Here is a 24,144-nt window from a genome sequence, read left to right on the forward strand (position 1 = left end):
GTGGGGGATTTTTTTTAATATAAAGTTAATTGGTTGCTACTTCGCGGATTTTCGTTTATCGCGGGTGGTTTTGGTCCCCATTAACCGCAATAAATGAGGGATTACTGTATATATATATATATATATATATATATGTATATATATATACATATATATATATATATATGTGTATATATATATGTATATATAATACAAATGGATCTCCACTGATTCCTGGCAAACACTGCCATTAAATCTAGTCTGTGTTTATTTGCAATGATAAAACTTATTTGGAAAAAAAGAAAAAGATTCATCCAGTGAATCTAATAACTTAAGACACCTACAGACACATGTTGATTTTTACCTGATGTCTCAAACATCAAATTAACTTTTTTTTCCCTCTTATCATCTGTCCTAGCAACAAGATAACCAGAAGCTTCAGACACTTCTCAAGATGCATGGCATTGACTTCTGATCGATAATGAATTTAAATGAATTCATATCATGCAACTTTATGTATTTTTTTCCGCATTAATCCATGCATTAATTTCTGAATTGTTTGATCTGTTCAGCTCATGATTTCAGTTTTCTATCTTCATGAATAATGCTTGATTGTTTTATCCAATCGATTCTTTGCCCTCTATGGTAATTACAATTTTACATTTGGGTACTTTTCGGACACTTTCTAAGGACAGTCTGGATGAAGTTGCTCAATCAAACAAATGGAAAGAAGAAGTTAATCGGCAGCTTGGCATCAATGGTCGGTGTCGCTCTGTAACCAGGAAGGGCAGCAGCAGAAATTTCTTTGAAGCTCACTGAACTACGAATTGAGAGCGCATCACTGCCTCTGATAAAACCAGCCTATGAAAAAAAACAGAAGAGTTCATTAGGATTGCATTTTTTTTAAATTCAGTATAAAACTCAAGTGGTTGGGTCTCCAAATTGGTCCAAACTAGATTTACAATCCAATTGGCGCCATCTAGGAGGTTGTTTGTCCTTCCATGCCAAATCACCTAGTGGGTTTAACCAAGTGGATTTTGATTGGAATGAAACTTGATGCACTTACCGATAGTGTTGGCATGACACAAAATCTCAAATTTTAGGTCAATCGAAACAGAGGCTTGGGAGCTACGGCTCACCGAACTATTTATTTTATTGTTTTGGTGCCTGTTTAAAATTTTCAGATTTTTTTTTGGGGGGGGGTTGGCATGGAATTCTTTCAATTAACTGTAGCCATGTGGGTCAAAGTACTACAGGCCACTTCAAAGAGGTGGACATAGGTTAGCTTTTAAGACTAATAAATACCATTGACAGTTTTTGTGTTTTTGCTATTTATATTTCATCAACAGTTTGGAGATACACTGTACCTGTGTTAGTGTACTGTATATTAACCTACATGTCAGCTGTATTACCTACCAAACTGGTGGTATTGGTTTGGATAACTTCCTCGACACTCACAATCTGAGTTTGGGGATTCCACAAGGAACCATATTTGGTCCATTCAATCTCCAAGTGAAGTGACAATGGGATACTGCAAACCTGCGAAGCCTGCAAATGAAAATGGATGGAGTGTTTTGAAGGTTATCTGTAATAAACATGCTAACACAAAGTAGAACCTTGCTTTCTATATGTATATAAATCGTTCAGAGACTGCAAATTAATATTTATAAAACGAATGGAAATAAAATTAATTTGTTTCAGCACCAGACCCAAGTCCCTTTCATGTGCACCTGGTGTTATGGAAAAGCAGTGACTTGTCAGAATTCATTACCGAGAGCTCAATATCGCATGAGATGTTATTAACCCTGTATGTCTGCATTAATAAACGACCAATGAAAGTCAGTCTCTTCTCTGTATGGGAGGTGCTTATGAATAGGCAGCTTCTTACATAAGCGCCGTTGACTTCTTTTCCTTGAATTGTAACTTCTTTTTTTTTTGCCACTTAACGTTCTTTTTGTGTCATCCTACAGTCTAAGCATTTACAGTGTTTTGACAGAGACGTTTTTGGCAGAGAATTAGGACTTTCTTTGCTGTTTGTTATTTGGTTATGTTGTTTATGATGTTCATTTGCAGCCACAATGAGCTAATTTGCTTCAAAAACGGGGCTGGTGTACACAACACATCGTTAGAGAGAGGATTGAGAAGACCAGGAGATTTCAACTGTTCCTCCCATTGTTCATTGAGACCAACACATGGTCAAATCTTGTGCTAAAGGCTTGAACAAACAGCCGGTGCGTGAACATGGAGTGCAGCGACTTGGGATAAACCAGGGGTCGGCAACCCAAAATGTTGAAAGAGCCATATTGGACCAAAACCCCCCCCCCCCCCCCCCAAAAACAAATATGTCTGGAGCTGCAAAAAGGAAAATCGTTATCATGAACTCAACACATGTTGTATGTATCTATATTAGCGATATTAGCCTACTATCAACATGACTAAGTTGCCTACAAATACACAAGTAATCATGATTAAATGTTTTTTCCCCCCTGCAGTTCATCCTGTAGAGCAGGGGTGCCCAAACCTTTTTGACCGAATATCTACTTTTCGATAAACCAACCTCCCGCGATCGGCCAATGACCGCACATGCACGCATACACACACACTTAGACACCCATACTGTAATGAGCAACAGCCGGCGGCTAAAATGAACAAGGCACGGGGCGCACTTTCACAGTGTTCTAACTATTGTAGCTCACATGTACTGTTTAAAAATGCTTCTCTCGGGCGCTCAGATTCCCATTCTTTGCAAGTACCCTCGATGAATTGCACAAGAAAGGCTGTTTTTTTTGTGTTTTTTTTTGCAACAGCCCCGACTGATATCCCGCCCTGCAAATGGCAAAATGTGCAAATTCGCCACATTTCTACAGCATCGGAAAACGTTAATGTTTGTGTCATGTTTGTCCTCTGACAGAAACCATATGGAAACAAAAAATATATTTCCCTTCATCATCTTTTTCCATTTTCAAACATTTTTGAAAAAGCTCCAGGGAGCCACTAGGGCGCGCTAAAGAGCTGCATGCAGCTCTTGAGCCACGTGTTGCCAACCCCCGGGTTAAACGGAGACACTGTCGCGAGGGAATCCCGCGCCTTTTCCTTAATCCCACGCTAGTCCACAGAATAAAATAGATATAGAACTATAGCCTCGCTGCAACCATCCTCCTCTGCCTTTTCAGCGCAGGGTATTCAAGATGCTGCTTCAATCAATTAAAAAAAGCAATCAAAACTTAATTGATCGACCGCTTTTCATCCAGAAATTGGAATTTATAGAATAAAATCCTTACCAGGCCCCACCCCCACTAGGTCAAACTTGATCACAGTAATACTCACCCAGTCTGCTGGCTCTTGGTTGATTGCGATAGATGTATTGGGCACCCTTGCCCTAAAAACAGGCACAATTTGCTGACTAGCTTATCACTGAGCGCCGTTGTCTGCGCACGAGCGGTGATTCAGTCATCTGATTGGTTGCCCTCTATGTCAATCAAGTTACGGGATTGATGATAGGCTGACATAGTACGTTCTGTGTATTAAGCACTGTTGTTTGAATAGCAGGGCTGTTGCTGAGGCATTTTCAATTGTCATGCGAAAGCCCAGGAGCTACGGGTTGGCCACCCCTGATGTAATGTGTTACGTGGCAACAGAGAAGTGTAGTATCAAAATTTAATATTTGGGTATTTTAGAATTTTATTGTTAATAGTCAACATAATTGCAGTTAACACAACACAATGTTTGTGACAGGGCTGCCACATCATTGTTTGTTGTGCGGTCCTAAGTCATGGTTTCATAAAGTGGAATGCATCCATGTCTAAAATCTGGCTCAGCATATTCATGGTGGAGGTAGGAACAAACCTAAAGTAAAATGCAGTGTTCAGAATTGTGGGGAATCAATATACTTTTGCGTAATGGTGCTTTTTAGATTAGATTTGAATTCATAAGTAATTATCGTATTTTCCACACTATAGGGCGCACCCAAAAGTCTTCCATTTTCTTAAAAGCTCACTGAGCGCCTTAAAATCCGGTGCGTCTTTTGTATGGTCATTACGGTCATACATCGACTCCAAGATGGCTCCTTCCTGGAGACAATGCTTCCAATGTTTTAACTTACTGTTGGTTCAGTGAACTGTGTCGCTGCTTTATTAAATAAGTTTGTGTTGCAGCTCCGAAAAAAGGAGAGCTGTGGTGTTAATTTTTTTAAAAAGTCTCAACAAATACAGGTACGTCTTTGTCGGTCTCCGTGCCTTCTTCCATTCGACTTGAGAGGCGTTCAAGACCGCCTCCGAAAAACGGAAAGGAAATGCCAATGCATTTTTCGGACGCAGTCATGAACGCCTCTCGAGTTGACTGGAAGAAAAGAAGGGAAGGAGACGGACAAAGATGCACCTGTATTTGTTGAAAAAAGGAGAGCTGTGGTTGTGGTTTTATTATTTTTTTAAACACAGACTTTATTAATAGTTTTCACAGTCTCAGCAAACACAGGTACTGTACGTCTTTGTCCGTCTCCGTGCCTCCACTCGAGAGGCATTCGTGGCCGCCTCCGAAAAATGAAAATTAATTCTTACTTCAATGAAACCACGAAGAAAATCAAGCGAGGAAATAACAAAATAAATTCTGTAGGGGGGATATAGAATTTATTTTATGTTTTGATGCATTATTTTCAATTTTCGTAGTTTCATTTAAGTACAGTAGTAGTTAATTTACATGTTTCAGAGGCAGTCATGAACGCCTCTCAAATTGAACGGACGCCTCTCGAGTTGAATGGAAGGAGTGCATTGTAGATTGCACCTTTTAATGCGAAGCGTCTAATGTATGAAAATAAATTACAAAATAGCCATTCATTGAATCCATCCAGTGCATCTTTTAGTGCGGAAAATATGGTAATCTCTGTCTACATGCTGTCGGTGACAATCACTGATTGGCTGTTAGCCAGCAAATGCCAATCAGTGCATGATATACAAGTCCCGTTAATGGCCAGGGAAAAAAAGCTTTATCTAGTAAATTAAGCTCAGCAAAACCTTGCTTTTTCTTGAACATTGTCCGATGTGTGTTACAGAGATGTTGTATGTTGGTTGTAGATATGTGTTGAATTTTGTTTGATGGAACCATGATGAGGGTGGTCTTGAAAAAATGACTTCCGAGTGACGGAGATCACCAGAACTGCAAGCATGTACCTTTGTGCGCACAGGACAGTTAGATCTAGCTCTTGATTGTAAATAATTGCGCACTTGCTTGTGTGCATGTGAGTTTTCAGTTTCAAGCAGACTGCGCTTACCCTCTGATTATAGTTGCGCTTGATAGGCAACCAGTCAAGGGAATTTTGTAATTCAGAGTTTCCAAATGTCGCAACATATTGGGGGTGGTTTTGTCCTCGCAGAACATCAATAATAATTTGAGAAACCAGGGAGCAGTTGGCTGCTTCCTCCAGTCTGCAGAAGACAGAACACATACAATCACATACTGTACACATCTTTTCACTGGAGTGAGGTTAGTGGGTTTGTGCTGAAAAAGTCATGCCTTAATGTGCAGCCAGATATTGAGTCCACACCAAACAAGACAGGAGAACGCTGATGAGGACCGTTCATACAGTTTTGGTTTGCGGAAATCGGGAGAATTGACAGTGTGTCTCCAGGGTTTTGCACCATTTCTGTAAGAACAACTGTTAAGGACAATAGAAGGCAAGAAAATTAAACAAGTCATTGTTTCTGATAATACCATTCGTACCCAGTAAAGGATATTCAGCAATTTCTTGTCCAGACAAAATAGGAAGTCCGACGATATAACCGGGATTTCCACTGTAATGGAATGGCACGTTGTTATTCTCCTCCTGTTAAATGACAGTTGGCAACTCAAATCAGTACTTGGTCAAAAGTAAAAGTGCAGCTTCCATTGCTGATCTCCATTTTGGGCAAGGCGTCGTCTCTACCACGTCAACTCTTGTGGTGCAGCACCCTTTGTGCACTTCTTTTATGCTTTGTTCAAACTAATGCAGGGTGAGCATTTCTAGCGGTGCAATTCTCGTTATAAAGTAGTTTGTGCGGGGTGGCGCGGATGACGTGTGTGGTTGGCGGCATGGCTAAGTGGTCATTTCCTGCTGCACAAGTGACAGCCCATTTACCTTTTGGAATAGTGGCACACGGGGCCGTGCAAGGAAAATCTGCACATTGATCTATTTTTCCGAGTTAGAACACTTTAACTTCTGTCACACATGGCCACACGGCAGCCAACCGGCTTCAGCAACGTACTACATCACACACAGAGTCCGGTAAAGACGGATTTTGTGTGGAGATTTGAGAACAGGGGTGGGGAAAATAACAATTGCAACCTGTAGTCATCACGGAGCGTGACAACATGTACAGCGACCAATTCCGGGACAGAATGGTGACCAAAGAAGCTGGCATTTAGTACCGAGTAAGTGTTTTTAGCTCAGGGGTGTCAAACTCATTTTTGTCGCGGGCCACATTGTTGTTACGGTTTCCCTTGGAGGGCCGTTATGACTGTGAATTTTCTGAAACCATCTAAATGTTTAACTACCTCCACATATTAGGACCTGGTTTACCCCTACCCTCAGACAACTTAAATCAAAAGGACGTCAACTTGAAAGATTATACAGGAAAATTGGACTCGCAATTCATAAAGAAATGTACACTACCCACTTCTTCCATTACAAGGACTCAATTTCCGAAGCCAAATCAACCTACTACTCTGGTTTAATCAGTTCCAATGAAGGTAACCCCAAAACACTCATTTCTAAATTCACTAAACCTGCTGACACTCTTCCATCACATCTCTATTCCACCGATTTCTGTAATAATCTGGCCTCATTTTTTACATCCAAAATCCAATTTATCCACCCGGAACTCACCCCCTCATATGCTCCCAACCCTCCTTCTCCATTCTCCCCGGCTCCTACCCAGCTGTCCTCTGCATTCACCTCCCCATCTGTCCACCAAATCTCCATCTTAATTCAGAAGTCCAAAACCTCCACTTGTCAACTTGACCCTCTCCCGACTGTTCTAGTCAAAGCCTCTATCCCCTCTCATCACTAACATTATTCAAACTTCCCTCTCTATCGGCAATGTACCCTCCCATCTCAAAACTGCTGCTGTCACTCCCATACTTAAGAAACCTGGCTCTGATCCCTCCGACCTGAACAACTTCCATCCCATATCAAACCTCCCCTTCATTTCCAAACCTCTAGAAAAAACAGTGGCTGCTCAACTTCACACCCATCTCTCCTCCAATAACCTCTACGAACAATTTAAATCTGGCTTCTGTCCCCTCCATAGTACTGAAACTGCCCTACTCAAAATATCCAATGACCTTTTTCTCTCTGCTGACTCCAGTTCACTCGCCATCCTCCGCCTGCTTGTCCTCAGTGCAGCCTTTGACACCATCTCTCACTCCATCCTCCTCGACAGACTCTCCTCCATTGGCATCACCAGCACCCCCTTCTCCTGGTTCTGCGCCTATCTCTCTGACCGCACCCAGTTTATTCAGCTCAAATGTTTTAGATGTCAACCCTTTCCCCTCACTTCAGATGTTCCTCAGGGTTCTGTCCTTGGCCCCTTGCTGTTTCTAATCTCTCTTCTCCCCCTTGGTAATATCTTCAGGAAACATCACATTCACTTTCACTGCTACGCGGATGACACCCAGCTCTACATCTCTACCAAACCAAACACCATACTCCAGGGGTGTCCAAAGTCAGTCCTCAAGGGCCGCTGTCCTGCCTGTTTTCCAGCTCTCCCAGGAGCAACACACCTGATTCAAATCATCAGGATCGTTCTAATGCTGCTTCAGAGCTGGCTGATGAGCTGATCATCTGAATCAGGTGTGTTGCAGGCGGGAGAGCTGGAAAACAGGCAGGACAGTGGCCCTCCAGGCCCGGAGCTGGACATGTCTGCCATACTCCCACCATCCTCCCTAACCAACTGTCTGCAGGAATTAAAATCATGGTTCACCTCAAACTTCCTCAAACTGAACAGCAATAACATTGAACTACTCATTGTTGGCACCAAATCCATCCTAAACAAAATAAACAATTTCTCCATTCCCTTTCTCCCCCTCCCCTCAGGTCAAGAGTCTGGGTGTCATCCATGATAGCACCCGCTCCTTCACCTCACATATCAACAATATCACTCGTTCTGCATATTATCATCTTAGAAACTAGTGATGTGTCGTTCGCGAACGAACCGGCTCTTAGAGCCGGCTCTTTGAAGTGAACGACGGGAGCCGGCTTTTTTTTCTCCTTTTTTGTCCCCTCCTTTGGTTAAAGCCGCACGTGATTGGTCAAGATCCGTGGTAGAAGAGGGAGGGGAGGGTTACACACACACACACACACACACACACACACACACACACACACACACACACACACACACACACACACACACACACACACACATACACACACGCTACAGTGAAGAGAAGGGGGAGGAGTTAGAGACACACACTGTGAGCAGCACACGAACAGGAGAGACAGGGAGACGAGAGAGAGCTCGATAGCACTACAGAGAAAAAAACAAGACGGTGGAAAGTGGAAAGGTGAGAAAATGGAAAGGAAACGCAGTGAAATTTGGACTCATTTCAACTTAATTGATAGTTCAAAGGCAGCGTGTAGAGAGTGCATGGTTAAAATATCCAATATCAAATTTTAATTCATAATTTATTGTGTGGTAATCTTAGTGGGAAGCTTACTTATGTTGTTTTACTGTAAATAGTTAAAAGCTTATAAATATACACAATCAGAGATTGGAACTTTTTGTTGACCTTGTTTTGAGATGGGTCTTTGTTCTTCTACTTTGTAATTTATTTTTTGTAGCATTCAGTGCTGTACTCCATGATGAGTATGTTCAGAAGAATATTAAATAAGCCATATAAATAATAAATAGTTGATATACTGTTTATTTTTTACATTAGTAATTCATTTTACACATAATTTTACATTATTTTTGGGAGTAAATTAATTTAAGCAACAAAAAAACTGAGGAGCCATTTGGGAGCTCTTTTTTGTGAGCCGAGCCAAAAGGACCGACTCTCTAAAAAGAGCCGGAATTCCCATCACTATTAGAAACATTCACCGGCTCCGCTCTTTTCTCACCCCTCACTCCACTGCTATACTTGTTCACACCCTCGTCACCTCCCGACTTGATTACTGTAACTCCCTCCTGCTCGGTCTCCCACAAAAAAACCCTCCATAAGCTTCAGCTGGTCCAAAATTCAGCCGCTCGCATTATCACGCTCACACCATCCATAAACCATTTTACACCTATCCTCCAACATCTCCACTGGCTCCCCATTATACACCGCATTCAATATAAAATCATGCTCCTTACATTCAAAGCCATCCATAACCTTGCCCCTCCATACCTGTCTGACCTCATCCATATTCCTACACCTGTCCGCTCTCTTCGCTCTTTCTCCTCCTCACTGTCCCCCCTGCTCGCCTCATCACCATGGGAAACAGAGCCTTCAGTCGCTCTGCTCCCCAGCTCTGGAACACACTCCCTGGCATTCTTTTGATCTTTTATCGAGCAACTATTGAGTCAGTCCTGCGCTTTGGAATAACCACTTGGTTTGGGAACCTGACTGTAAAATCGAAAGCTCACATAACCAACTTGGTTAAGACAGCAGGGAAGGTAAGCGGACAGCCCCCGCCCCCCCCCCCCCCAAGATATATATATGTGCAGTCCGTTATTCAACAGGCCAACAACATTCTAGACAATCCTTCTCATGTGCTGCACTCCCAATTCGAGCTCCTACACTCAGGAAAGAGGTACAGGACCCTTCTCTGCAAATTAAACCGATACAAAAACTAATTCATACCGCAGGCTATCAGCCTAATTAACAAACAACTAGAGGAAGGCAGACAGACAAGCAGGAGGACATGAGGGCAGGGTGGGGTGTGCATATGACTGTGATGTACCGTCCATTGTGTGGAGAGTATATATCGTCCGGCACTGTATGTATTGTCCAATTTATGTGGTGTAGCGTACAGTATGTGTTTTTATTGTTCAATGCATGTAGCAGCAAGGAGGGCATGTCCTCTGAGTTTCTCGTATGGGAGACAAAATAAAAAATCAAATCAAATAATAATAATCATTGTTAATGAAATAATTACATTGATTGATGATGAACTATTAATTCGGAATGATCACAAATTTGGCACCGTTCCAATCCACTTTGGCACCATACAAATTGGATATAACTTTGTTTGCATGACTCAAAATAGCAAGATGCTCCCTTTCAACACTTTTTGGCCGGTCAAAGATGAATCATCACGCTGTGCCTGTGAAAAACTCCAGTTCTGCACGAAAATTATCAATTCGAAAACAAAGCGATAGAATGGATTCCACGTGTATTTCATCTAAAAGAATAGATGCAGAAAACCCATTTTTATCCAGTCAGAGCGCATTTTTTTCTGGGAAGAGCTCAAACACACCTGACATGACGCATTTGTTCCAATTTAGCAGTCACAATGCAGTAAACGGTAAATATTATCCTTCTCTCCTGAAGCAATATTTTTCTAAACCAAAAGTCAATCTGATCGCAATTTAAAAAATGCTTTCTTTTGTTATTAACATCCTTTGAAGTGGATTAAACAAAAACAGTTTCAGCTTCAGTAATACCTGAATAAATTTGATCGAGAACTCCTGCTCCAGGGTAAATGGTGTGACATGAAAGTTCCCAAGCAGCAGATGTACTGCAGCATTCACTACTTGGCCTGCCTTGTTGTACTTCACCAAGTATGCAACCTGAGAAAACAGCAACAACAAGAAAAACACATTATGGGGCGGCATGGCTCACGTTGTAGAGCGACAGTCTCAGAACCCAAAGGCTGTGGGTTTGATCCTCAGCTCTCGTGATCATGTCAAAGTGTCCTTGCGCAAAATACTGAACCCCCAGTTGCTCCTCAGTAGGAGAATGAGGGGACAGTGAGAAAGCGCTATGAGTACTTTGAAGGTAGAAAAGCGCAATACAAGTGTTAACCCATTCACATTTTGAAACGATACCAAGTTGTCATAAGTCAAAGAGTTGTATTCACCTTACCTTCAAAACAACATTTGCACACACATTTGGATTCATGAGATATGGCTTCATGTTTTCCTCTTCACCGATCGTAACTTCATTTTGAGTGCCATCTGAAGACTGCAACATGACTGCAGCCATCTCCACAGGAACAACCTGAGAATCACTCATACAGTTTTTTTTTTAAATCAAGCTTCAGGATCAGTGTATTATGACAAAGTCTCAATGATCTGTGAATCTGTACCATCTTTTCTGCAGGCTTCTTTTGTGTAGCCTGTAAGTGCTGGAATTTTTTTTCTGCGCCACTGTGGATCGTACTGGGCTCTTATGGAATAATATTCTTGCCTTTGACCTCTCTGGCTTCGCTGTTGTGTGCGAGGATGGTCTATGTGTATGGACCCAATTTAGCAACATCTGACGGATCACACCCAAGCTTTGGTGTTCATGCCTTTAGATGCAAACTTTGTCTTATACGGTCCCTGATAGACACGTTTTTTTTTTCTTCAAATTTGAGCAAAAAAAAAAAAAAGCGTAAAAAGTGTTAGATATCTGTTTGTCGATGACACATTTGTATCATGTGATCATCTTGTCAGCGAGAACACCCCAAAAAAATAAAGTTCTTAAAAAAAATCATCATTACAGGAATTATAATAATAACAGTATATAAAGGTTTGTAAAGTATGTTAATACATTTAATAAATAACGTAGGCTTAATTACGCGGAAAACGATTACTGTATTTTCCGCACGAAAAGACGCACTGGATTATGAGGCGCACCTTCAATGAATGGCTATTTTGTAATTTTTTTTCAAATATTAGACGCCTCGCACTAAAAGGCGCAATCTACAATGCGTCCACTAGATGGTGCTACACTTCTTCCATTCAACTCGAGAGGCGTCCGTTCAACTTGAGATGGCGTTCATGACCACCTCTAAAAAATGTAAACTAACTATGACTGTACTTAAATGAAACTAGGAAAATTGAAAATAATGCATCAAAACAGAAAATCAAGTCATATAATAAATTATATATCCGCCCCTACAGAATTTATTTTGCGATTTCCTCACTTGATTTGCTTCGTGGTTTCATTGAAGTAAGAATTAATTTACGTTTTTCTGAGGCGGCCATGAATGCCTCTCGAGTGGAACGGAAGAAAGCACGGAGACGGACAAAGATGTACAGTACCTGTACTTGCTGAGACTGTGAAAACCATTAATAAATTCTGCGTTTAAAATATATAAGATATATATATATATATATAATAATACCATAACCACAGCTCTAATTTTTTCAACAAATTCAGGTGTGTCTGTGTCCGTCTCCTTCCCTTCTTTTCTTCCGGTCAACTCGAGAGGCGTTCATGACCGCCTCCGAAAAACCCATTGGCATTTCTTTTAATCGTAGCTCCAAGAGTACAATCAGATAAGATAAAATAAGAAAACCTTTAATCGTCTCACAATGGAGAAATTCCCACTTAACAGCAGTAAAGTTACGAGAGGAAGAAGTAGAAGAACAAAATAAATAGAAGCTGCTGGAAAGGCAGCCACTCTCGCGGTGCCATCTTGAAGTCAAAATAACACAATAAGAGGTCAGTTGTAGTTAGTTATTCCTTTGTTGTGTGTGATGAAATCACAATATAAATTCTGTGGGGGGGGGCAATATAATTAATTTTGTTATCTCCTCGCTTGCTTTTCGGTTTTGATGTATTATTTTCAATTTTTGTAGTTTCATTGAAGTAATCGTTAGTTTACGTTTTTCGGTGGCGGTCTTGAACACCTCTCGAGTCGAACAGAAGAAAACACGAAGATAGACAAAGACGTACCTGTTTTTGTTGAGACTGGTGAAAAAAATTAACACCATAGCTCTCCTTTTTTCGGAGTGCAACACATACTTATTTAATAAAGCAGCGACACAGTTCACTGAACCAACAGCAAGTTATAACATTGGAAGCATGTCTCCAGGAAGGAGCCATCTTGGAGTCGACGTATTACCGTAATGACCATAAAAAAGACGTACCGGATTTTAAGGCGCTCGGTGAGCTTTTAAGAAAATGGAAGACTTTTTGGTGCGCCCAATTGTGCAGGAAATACGGTAATCTCCAAGTGCAGACCTCTCGTCGGTTTATCCCCCCCCCCCCCATCTCTCTTTGATTTTCTCGTAGTTTGTTCGATTGTGTGATACTGTACAAGCTCGCCAAAATCAACCGAAAATGCTGTTGGGGAAAAGTTGTGACCTGCACATTGATTACGCTATGAAAATTAAATGGAATGTTAGGAAAGTGGTTTTATATGCAACCACCACGCTGACATCTTCAAGAGGTCCATGGGGCAAGAGCGACATCTACTGTTAAAACTGTAATTTGGAAAACAAATACATGTAGATCTTAACGACCCATTTAATCCCAAAATTTTCCCAGACATTTAAAAGTCAAAATCAGGTGTCATTGGTAGCCCCTTTCAGTCATCAGTAATAAAAATTTTTAGAGGCCTGTAAATGAAATCGTTGTTGTCCTTCACAAATGTGACCGGAAATTAAATGGGTTAAAGCTGTGTCAATTTCTCCCTTCATATTCACTGTTTTCACATTATGTCCAGAATATTTATGTAGTGCCCTATAAGTTCTTGTCTGTAAAGGTAGAGTTCTGAAATTTTCATGTACGTGTTTTCAATATAGGTCTAGAAAATGTTTGTACCATGGTTCAAAACTATATTTCACTGTTAATAGTAGTGGGATATATTTATTTAGATTTTAAATTCTTTATTTAGTTTTTTTTTAAAATTCTTGGTACCATTCCTCGTGTTTCACAAAGACTTAATATTATTTATCTTTTATTTTTGTCAAAGTTTATGAATCAGATTTCAAGAGTCATAATTATATTTTGCGAACAGACAAACACATTCGGTGATAGATCGAATTCAATAGTTTAAGTATGGGCAAAATGTTGGTTTCCAATTAGTCCGATGTACAAAGTACTTGTACAAATGTCATCTGCTGCATCCATTTTCCTATTTCTTGTATCCAATATTGCTGATGAAACAATGCCGATTTTCACCTTATGGGACTAATAAAGGTGATCTTATATACTTTTAACTCTATAGGCCCGTCCTCTCGGCTGATGTACAGTATGTGGTGCTGTACTCTTGTGTAGTTGTGTTGGTGTCATTTTGTATTATTTTCTCTACAGACACATTCATTTGCTTGTTGTTATCTTTGATCAAGATGGCTAACAGTGCGCCGGTGCGTGAGGCGACCCTCTAAATCCGTCTTCCTCAACTGGCGGACCGCGATCCACGACCGGACCGCCGACCTCCTCTGTCCGGACCCTCGGCAAATTGTATAAAATAATAAATTATAAAGTGATTTTTACGTTATACATTTTATATTTTTGGACTATAATCTGCGCATTACTGCGATCGCTTGTTAAAATTATCCGTTTTATTATTTGCGTGTACGAACAGATGTATTGCAGAGGACCGCAGCAGCGCGACTGTGTGTGTATAATGTTTGACGAACTGGAGACCCTGGCTGAAGCAGGGCATGTCGGCGATAACGATGCGCTGATTGGCTCCTCTGAACTGAAGGTGTGCCCATACATAAGCGTCAGCATATACGATGCGCTGATTGGCTCCTCTGAACTTAAGGTGTGCCCATACATAAGCGTCACGCATTCAAAATGGATGATTGTGTCAGGAAACAGACGCATGCGCGACGCCACAGTGTGCTCACAGCTTCAGCACAGGAGAGCCGCACACAGACAATTAGACAAGACGAATCGCGGGAGGTTTCGATTGTGTGCAGTTTTGCTCCCGTCTACCCGGGGATCTTTGCAGCTGTTTAACAGCAGAACACCGCAACATGGTAAATGAACATCACAATGGCGTCCTCAAATAATATTTGCATGCCTCAGACATTGCATTCACCTTTAGTGGAAGAACAGCACTGCACATTCCTGTGCTCCCTTGTGTCAGTATTTAAAATGGTTCTTAACTCCTCTTCTGATATATTTTTCAGTGATTTCAGGGGGATGTGAAAAGGGGAACTGTACAAATGAAAAGGATATTTTTGTTTTCATGTTTAGTATTTATTTTGGTAAAATGAGTATTTTGTTTTGCTTTTGTTAAATTAAGGAAAAAAAAGACAACTACTGTTCAACAAAGTTAAAGTAAAAATGTCTTATTTCCCTAAAAGGGCTATTTCTATTATTAAGCAGGCACAACTTAACAAAATAAAAGAGTTCCTCTGCCTAAACACAATACCTCTCATTATTTGCTGTGTACTGGCAAAGTGAATAATTGTTATTTTCATGCACCCCATTATTGGTTGGTTGTGAGGAGTGTTGATTTGTATAAGCTTGGTTTGACCATACTAAATTGGCATATAGCCCTGCTCCCCATGACCGCCGTGCATGGGACCGGACCTTGGTCTTATAAAAAAAAAAATGTGGACCTACAGCCTTTCTACTTGAGGACCACTGCTCTAAATCATAGGTGTCAAACTCAGGTCCTGGAGGGCCGCTGCCCTGCATGTTTTCCAAGTCTCCCTGTTGCAACACACCTGATTCAAATGATCAGCTCATCAGCAAGCTCTGCGGAAGGCTGTCATTGAACCTGTTCATTTGAATCAGGTGTGTTGCAACAGGGAGACTTGGAAAACATGCAGGACAGTGGCCCTCCAGGACCTGAGTTTGACACCTATGCCCTAAATACTTGGATTTTCTGTATTTAGTGATTGGTGCTTTATTAACGGTCTCTCTACCAGTGTAGGATTCTGATGCCTTGAGAAGATATTAGAAACAGACATGCCATTTTCAAATTTTTTTTTGAGAATGGGTCCATGAGTGAATCAGAATCCAGAACACAATAACTGTACATATGGCATAAGCTGTATTAAAAAATAAAAAATACCTAAAACGGAAGAGTTAACGCAAGCCCGTGTGAAAATAACATGACTTCAGTTTGGTTTGGCGCTTGAAAACATTGACAGACTAATGATGACGAACGGGTGCCCAGGCAACTGATGGATGACAGAGCGGCAACATTTTGGAAATTGCCCAGCTCTACTCTTTCATGACGTCGTCCTAAAAGTGGTTGTATTCACACGATTAACTAAATGGTATTAGTTAGCAGTCTGGTGGTACTTTTCCATTTGTTTGGAATAGCATACCACTCCAAGCTCACTGTCATTCATGTGCCCGTCCTGCCAAATCATAAGCCGCCATCCCAAAGCGAGAGCCACAACCGTCGGACCGGGGAAGTGGCGACGCTCCGCTCTGGCGGCTGGAGACCTTTCATTCAAGTGAATGGGTCCCAGTGGAAGGAACCACTTCTCCATAACTCCGGTGCACAAACGACAGTGATTAACTGGTGCCTACTCTGACAAAGTGGACATCTGTTTAGTCTGAATGGTTTGTTCGGGGTTGCTTTGTGGCCTATAAAAGTGAGAACCCAGTCATGTTGCTTAGTGAGGAAGAATGAGCAGGAATGCTCAGAGGATGGGTGAATAGAGCAAAGCAACTTTGGAGGTGGTTCTGGTGACGAATTAGCGTTTAAATGACTAAATGCTCAAAAAAGTTGATTTAGCTTGATATAGCCCCTTTAGGTGTGAAATTAACTTGCCAAGTGAATCCGGAAATTATGATGACCGTTGCCAGTGATGTGCACAATTTCATCATTCAAAGGCTACTTTGAAGGAGCATGTGTTTTGGCATAATTTTTTTAATAAACGCAATGAAAGTAATTTCAACAAAATAATATGCTCATGAATGAATGCATCTTTAAGGCCGGTGCAAAGCGAGTGAGACCTGATCAGGTTGCGAGGTTGCCAGGTTGTTTGTGGCTCACACGCGATGAACTATTAATTTATTAAAAATCTATAACTCACGGCACCATTGTTATGATGACTGTATTTGTTTAAGATCGCTGCTTCAAAACTCCAAAGCTCCCCATCAGCATGTAGAAATGATCCTCACAGGTTAAAAAAAAGAAAAGAAAAAATCACACCAGCCTTTTTTTCACGAATTAATAATGATATGTTGACATTCAGCTATTGGTGTATTGCAATAGGGACACATTGTAGCCGTTGGGTGAGTGCATAATATGGTTAAGGGGCCTCCGCCGACCCACCACCACCCATCCCCCTCTTCAATATATTTATGTGAAAGTTGCTAATTGGGTTCTCACATGAGGCAGAAAATAGCAGCAGCAGGAGAAACCATTTTCTAGGACAGCAAAAGCTTTCTCAAAACATTTTACTGGAATTTCATTTCCATATATTTTGCCGGGGTGTAAAATTGATAAATAATTTTGTGTGACAAGATGTGAGAACCTTGAAAAGGCAAGGGAAGATAAATGGACTGTATATCTTCTGTTACGTCTTTGATGCAACCATTTTGTGGGGTCTCTGTGTAAAACGAGGTAATGATTGATCTGAAAATTGACTTTTTTTTAAATCAGTTTCTTAATTAAATACAGCAACATTTGTACCAATTTGCAATCACAAATTTGTAATTTGTCATAGGAAAAAAAAGGCATACTTACAGTGGCATCTTCATTCTCCCCCTGTAACAACAACATACAATTAAAAAATGATCGTGACATTATGTCTCTCGCTCGTTTGCAGTGTCGCCAGCAACTACAGTGCCTTGAAAAAGCATTTGGCTTTGCCCTCTTCTCATATTCTTATTTTTTTGCAGTTTCTGGGCGTATGCATCTGTCCATAAAGACGATTTGAAATAAATCCTTATACCAGGGAGTACCATACGATGCAAGGACAGTTTGATTTTAAAGTGGAAAGTGGAACGATTAATTCAGTTTGATTCAATGCACTCGCATCTTTTAAATCAAAAACAAAATTCCGATTCAAATTGTTTTTTGTTACACCCCAAAGAGTTTCCCCACTTTATTGTATAAGATCACCAACCAAACATAAATATTCGACAAAGATAACCCAACTGAACATGAAATCAAGTTTACAAACGGTGATGTTATTTATTCAGGGGAAAACAATCTATTCAAAGCTACCAAGCCCTCTGAGTCCTGTACATCCCAAACCAAATAGCTGGTTGGTGCATGCTCAAGAGTTTTCTATAACTGGGAAAGAGTCTTTTGCATCTCTGAGATGATATTTAGACTGCTTTCTTGTGGATTTCCTAAAATTCAGCAACACTGCAGATTCTTCAAATATGAACAGCTTTTTTTAAGGTTGTGCTTATTAGGATAAGCGGTTCGGAAAATGGATCGATGGACTTTGACGACTCTATAATTTTGTTAATGTACAGCTATTTAGAAGTTGACTTCTGGGTGTATTTTGGATCATTGTACTGCTGCAGAACTCAAACGTGCTTCAGCATAAGGTCACAAACTGATGGCCCCCTCAAGATTCCTCGTAAAAAGCAGAATCCATGGTTCCATTGACGAGAGCAAGTAGTCCAGGCGATGAATTAGCAAAACAGCCTATACCAGGGGTCCCCAACCTTTTTTGGCCCACGGACCGGTTTATGTCAGACAATATTTTCAGGGACCGGCATTTAAGGTGTGGCGGAAATAATACAACAAAATAATATGCTATGAGCTGCATGAAAACTGTGGTGTTTTCGAAATATAATAACAATAAACACAAGGAGCGTATAATCTGGCCGAAACACTCTGATCGCGATGGTAATGTTTAATGCCTTCAAAATACGATACAAGTGCATGAAACCACACACAGCCCCGAGCTTGATTTTCCGCAACCAGACGGTCCCATCTCGTGTTAATAGGAGACAATGACACCTCAAGTGTCTGTTTTATGTCCAGTCTACTTCGTAATTTTGTTTTAGTCGCCGTTGCTGCAGAAAACCCCCGCCTCACACAGGTAGCATGTCGGAAATAGCAACAGTGCTATTGTGGCGATCTCAGAATATTCAGCCATAACTTTAATCCAGTTGTCTCAAACCTCCTTTTAAGGCCGCCGTCATTTGCGATCTCCAGCAGTTTTTTTTACTAATTTTTTTAGCGTAATCGGTCATGTGACGCAGAAGTGTGGTTTGACGCGTGTCAAGCGTGACACAGACGGATGTAACGGAGAATCCAGTAATTTTTCAAAATAAAACATCTTTCGTATTCCGAAATAAATAAAACGGAATTAAGGCAAGTTCCTTCTGTGCGGCCTGGTACCAAATGCCCTGCGGACTGGTACCGGTCCGCGGACCGGCGGTTGGGGACCCCTGGCCTATACCATCCCATGACCACCACCATGTTTGAATGCTGATCCAGTACAATGTTCTTTTTCTGAAATGCTATGTTACATTTACACCAGATGCAACGAGATTATACCTTTCGAAAAGTTACACTTTCGTCTCGTCAGTTAAAAGAATATTTTCACATAAGTCTTGGGAATCATTCTGATGTTTTCTTGCAAGAGTTAGGAGTTAGACGAGCCTTTACACATGTGGACAAAGTACATTGTACTTCTTTATTAATGACAGAAAAACCGACAGTGGTCACAGAAATAACTTGAATCTGAGAAAAATATCACTTAAAAAAATAATATTAATAAAATAAAATTAGCCGATGAATATCAGACATTGCTTTTGAATTGTGGTTCAACAGAATAATTAAAAAAAAAAAAAAACTCATGAAACAGCCCCGGACAAAAATGATGTTACCCGAGAAAGGATTGAAAATAGGGGTGTTCACACGGCACACATTTGCATTGGTGCTGCACCGAGGTATTGTGTTGTGATATATCTTACACCGGTGTACATTTTGTGGAGCATTCACACGTAAAAAGCTGCTTACTAAAGAGAAGCGCGTTAACCCCGGTGCAGCCCCACTTGCATTCACATGGCAGTTTCTGCGGCCGTGTAATCCGATATTAATACGATACGACAGTCTTCCTCAACTGGCGGACCGCGATCCACGACCGGACCGCCGACCTCCTCTGTCCGGACCGCCGACCTCCTCTGTCCGGACCCTCGGCAAATTGTATAAAATAATACATTTTAAAGTGATTTTTACGTTATACATTTTATATTTTTGGACTATAATCTGCGCATTACCGCGATCGCTTGTTAAAATTATCCGTTGTATTATTTGCGTGCACGAACAGATGTATTGCAGAGGACCGCAGCAGCGCGACTTTGTGTGTATAATGTTTGACGAACTGGAGACCCTGGCTGAAGCAGGGCATGTCGGCGATAACGATGCGCTGATTGGCACCTCTGAACTTAAGGTGTGCCCATACATAAGCGTCACGCATTCAAAATAGATGATTGTGTCAGGAAACAGACGCATGCACGACGCCACAGTGTGCTCACAGCTTCAGCACAGGAGAGCCGCACACAGACAATTGGACAAGACGAATCGCGGGAGGTTTCGATTGTGTGCAGTTTTGCTCCCGTCTACCCGGGGATCTTTGCAGCTGTTTAACAGCAGAACACCGCAACATGGTAAATGAACATCCCAATGGCGTCCTCAAATAATATTTGCATGCCTCAGACATTGCATTCACCTTTAGTGGAAGAACAGCACTGCACATTCCTGTGCTCCCTTGTGTCAGTATTTAAAATGGTTCTTAACTCCTCTTCTGATATATTTTTCAGTGATTTCAGAGGGGATGTGAAAAGGGGAACTGTACAAATGAAAATGATATTTTTGTTTTCATGTTTAGTGTTTATTTTGGTAAAATGAGTATTTTGTTTTGCTTTTGTTAAATTAAGGAAAAAAAAGACAACTACTGTTTAACAAAGTTAAAGTAAAAATGTCTTATTTCCCTAAAAGGGCTATTTCTATTATTAAGCAGGCACAACTTAACAAAATAAAAGAGTTCCTCTGCCTAAACACAATACCTCTCATTATTTGCTGTGTACTGGCAAAGTGAATAATTGTTATTTTCATGCACCCCATTATTGGTTGGTTGTGAGGAGTGTTGATTTGTATAAGCTTGGTTTGACCATACTAAATTGGCATATAGCCCTGCTCCCCATGACCGCCGTGCATGGGACCGGACCGTGGTCTTATATAAAAAAAAAAAAAAAAAGTGGACCTACAGCCTTTCTAGTTGAGGACCACTGCGATACGATATAAAACGAAAATAAAACATGCGCATGCGTAAAGTGCACTCCCTATTCTCCGCCTTGTTTGTGACATATCGAAAAACCATGGTTTATACTTCTCCAGACAAATCAACGCTGTGGTCTATCAGACTCCGTAAAAGGATGAGAGAGAGAAAGGAAAGATGACGGAGGTACAACAGAGCACGAAACCAACGCATTCAATACCGGGACGTAATAAACTCTTCTCACGCGTTGTACCGAGTCTACCCTCGTCGCGTTCACACGTCCAATTTTATCTCGGTGCTGCCCCGCAAATGAGCATTTACTCTGGAGTAAATTTTTAAACCACCTCCTTGAGCAGGGTTAAATTTGCTCCGGTTAAACTGTTTTTAGGGGCCACACCAGTGTAACTTTGTACGTGTGAACGCTCTACGGGGTAGCCCCGGTGCTACACTAGAGTAAAAGTTGCCGTGTGAACATCCCTCTTAATTGGAACCAGGGGTCCAACCAAGGTGTGTCCTCTAAACATTCAGCAGAGAGCCTTGGGTACACGAGTATAGGCTGACCCAGGCTGAAACTAGTTCCCGGGCCAACGATTTTTCCTTTGGCAAACACGACTTCAACCCCGAGCAGCAGTGGGAAAAATCTGGTGCATTCGAGGAGTGGCGCATGCAAGAGGTGAGGAGTTCTTTGCATGCACCGTTTGCAATCACCGTCATGATTCCGTTCTGTTTATTCTCCAGCAAGTGGCAGGGAGGGGCACCTTCCTTTCAGAATTGCATCTGTTACCCAATCACTCACTATGATCACAGACTACTTAAGGACTCTCACTCCGACCATTCAATGTCGGATAATTCGCCTTGCACAAGCCAATTATAAAGTGCCGTTTTCTGGACGTCAAATGTTATTGTGCCAAAGTTCTCTTGCCTCGTTTTGTACCTTCCATTGTAAGTAGTTTCCTTGGTTTTCGTTGTATAGATATTGTTGGCTTGTATTTGTCACAAATTGATATTGTTGTCCTTTTATGACAAGCTATTTCCGTTTATCGTTTCCTGGCCATTTGCAAACACTGCAAGCGTTATCCTGGTTATTTTGCCAGTGTACTTATTTGTACTTTGTCGGCGTCACGGATTTTTTCTGTCAAACCCGTAGTGTCATTTGTATTATTTTGCCTACATGGATAGCTGCCCGTTCTTAACTGAACATGATTTCAGGATGATGATTTGGTGACGTTGGTGGCAACAACTTGTGACAGCAATATAAACTGGGCCTAACTACGTACATTAGGGAAGACGAGTCCAGTCATCAAACCATGCCAGCACATGCCGCAGAGAACAACTTAAAAATAAAAGCAGACCAAGGCATTGAAGTCCATGTATTATTTCGTGACGTAAGATTTATTTGGAAGTGTGCCTTCCCACTGCATTGGAGGTGTGTTACCGTCATGCCTCGCATGAACAATTGCTGCGGAGACTGGCTTGCCTTGTCTTCCCGAAGGTGCACACATAATAACCGAGGCAGAAAAAAAATCCCCAAGCAAGCAGGACTTGTTTTACCCCCTATCTCTGTCTAATATTTACATTTGTTTGGTGATCTTCAACATTAAAGTAGGAAAACGGCAAAAAATAAATAAAAAAAATAGGAACATGAGGAAAAGGGAAATACTTTTTTCATCGCACTATATGAAGAACAGGATAGTCATAACAAGGGTCAACATGTCCAGTAACTCAAAAATTGACACTTACCTGTATATGAAACCACTGCGACAGTGCAATACAGAAAGTGACAACCACACAACAAAAGCAATGACACATGAGAGGTGTAACTCACAGAATAGAGCCTGATGTTTGTGTAAGTATCTTTGCTTATGGGTGGTAGAGAGCTGCATTCCTCTTTCAGAACCACATGCCGGGAACATCGACTTCTCCTGTCCACGAGGAATGCTGTTAAAAAAAAAAAGACACTGGAAATTGCGGTAACACAAAAGTGTTTCATAACTGCCTCCTGAAACATTTTGTAGTACTCACAGGTTATACGCTGCGAACAAAAATCATTGTATAGCAACTTGCAAAATTGAGTCTGTTCTTGGCATAAGATGTGCATGAATAGCGGGGTCAACAGTATGGTACTCTCCCTGCCCCATGAACAGTCAGTCTTGGCTGCTGCTCATCATCTAAGCAACTTGACTTGTGATGTAATGTTGAGTCTTTAGTCCTTGTTTTTAGTAGTTCTGGACAGGGCTATAACTAACGTTTATTTTAATCAGCGATTAATCTGTTGATTATTATGTGAATTGATGAGTTACCGTATTACTCCAAATTTGACGTCTTTACACTGGATCCCAGTGAGCTACAGAATGCAATAAAATTCTGCGACTGTTCTATAAAATAATTGACTAGTTTAGGTCCTTAATGTATTTAGAAATGCCAATGAGATCAGAAGAGAAAGAGAGAGAGAGAGAGAGAGAGTGCCTTGTGTATGACCTGCCTAACCTCCAATGACTGATTTGATTTTTTGATTTGACTTTTTATTAGGTCTTCCATAGGAGAAACTTGGCTCGGAGGACAGTCCCTCTGTGCTGCTACATACATTGAGCAAAAAACATACACATCCACAACACAACATTATTAGGACAATTAAATACAAGACAAGACAGTATGTACGGTGAAACTCCTCTACAACGAAACCTACATGGACGAAAATACCACCTAGTGCGAAAAAATCTTCATGAATTAACACCATTCCCATTCTCCTGCCCCCCATACAACAACAAAAAAAAAACCCTGTTGCGTAAAACAAAATCTTTTTCTCTGCTCTTGCCTCGCGAAGAGATTCACTACAACGAAGTCTAATCCAACAGCGACCTCTACTGCTTTGTTCGGAAACGGCAACAGCAACCGCCACACTGGTTTACATCGTGAATGATTTTTATTTCGTTCTCAGCTCTGAGTTTCCTGAACGCAACATACTCATAGCTGCTCTGCCATTGACTTACCGAGCATCATCCTGTCCTCCGATTGACCAAGACGGACCTCACGATCTATGTGTGTAGATACTGTAGCTAGATCCGTGGAAGATAGAGTGCAATGCATCCGATTAGCTGCTCAGAGTAAA

At 41.1% G+C, this 24,144-nt stretch overlaps 2 protein-coding genes across 5 annotated transcripts in view; one reads left to right on the plus strand and one right to left on the minus strand.

The window, feature by feature from the left end:
- hvcn1 (hydrogen voltage-gated channel 1) overlaps window positions 1–14,357 on the plus strand; it is a 51,528-nt gene extending 37,171 nt beyond the window's left edge. The window contains exon 6 of one of the 2 annotated variants that reach the window (XM_086131776.1): window positions 14,217–14,357. In XM_086131776.1, the coding sequence (XP_085987902.1) occupies window positions 14,217–14,255 (39 nt within the window). In that variant the 3' untranslated portion in view covers window positions 14,256–14,357. Of the gene's footprint in view, window positions 1–397; window positions 1,822–14,216 lie in introns of those variants that run through there. The other variant, XM_086131770.1, reaches the window with a different exon arrangement.
- tctn1 (tectonic family member 1) overlaps window positions 211–24,144 on the minus strand; it is a 34,623-nt gene continuing 10,689 nt past the window's right edge. The window contains exons 6-15 of one of the 3 annotated variants that reach the window (XR_015103108.1): window positions 22,861–22,973; window positions 17,534–17,554; window positions 11,020–11,154; window positions 10,599–10,724; window positions 5,695–5,797; window positions 5,488–5,617; window positions 5,246–5,399; window positions 3,307–3,358; window positions 1,396–1,527; window positions 829–840 (exon numbers count right to left, since the gene is read on the minus strand). Coding sequence is in view for 2 of the 3 variants with exons in the window: in XM_086131746.1 (XP_085987872.1) it covers window positions 694–840; window positions 1,396–1,527; window positions 5,246–5,399; window positions 5,488–5,617; window positions 5,695–5,797; window positions 10,599–10,724; window positions 11,020–11,154; window positions 17,534–17,554; window positions 22,861–22,973 (1,061 nt within the window). In the remaining variant the exon portion in view is untranslated. Of the gene's footprint in view, window positions 841–1,395; window positions 1,528–3,306; window positions 3,359–5,245; window positions 5,400–5,487; window positions 5,619–5,694; window positions 5,798–10,598; window positions 10,725–11,019; window positions 11,155–17,533; window positions 17,555–22,860; window positions 22,974–24,144 lie in introns of all 3 variants that reach the window. The other 2 variants (XM_086131756.1, XM_086131746.1) reach the window with 2 other exon arrangements.

The sequence above is a fragment of the Hippocampus guttulatus genome, chromosome 2 (assembly GCF_054856545.1).
Source record: "Hippocampus guttulatus isolate MCC_2025c chromosome 2, RoL_Hgut_1.0, whole genome shotgun sequence".
NCBI classification, from domain to species: domain Eukaryota; kingdom Metazoa; phylum Chordata; class Actinopteri; order Syngnathiformes; family Syngnathidae; genus Hippocampus; species Hippocampus guttulatus.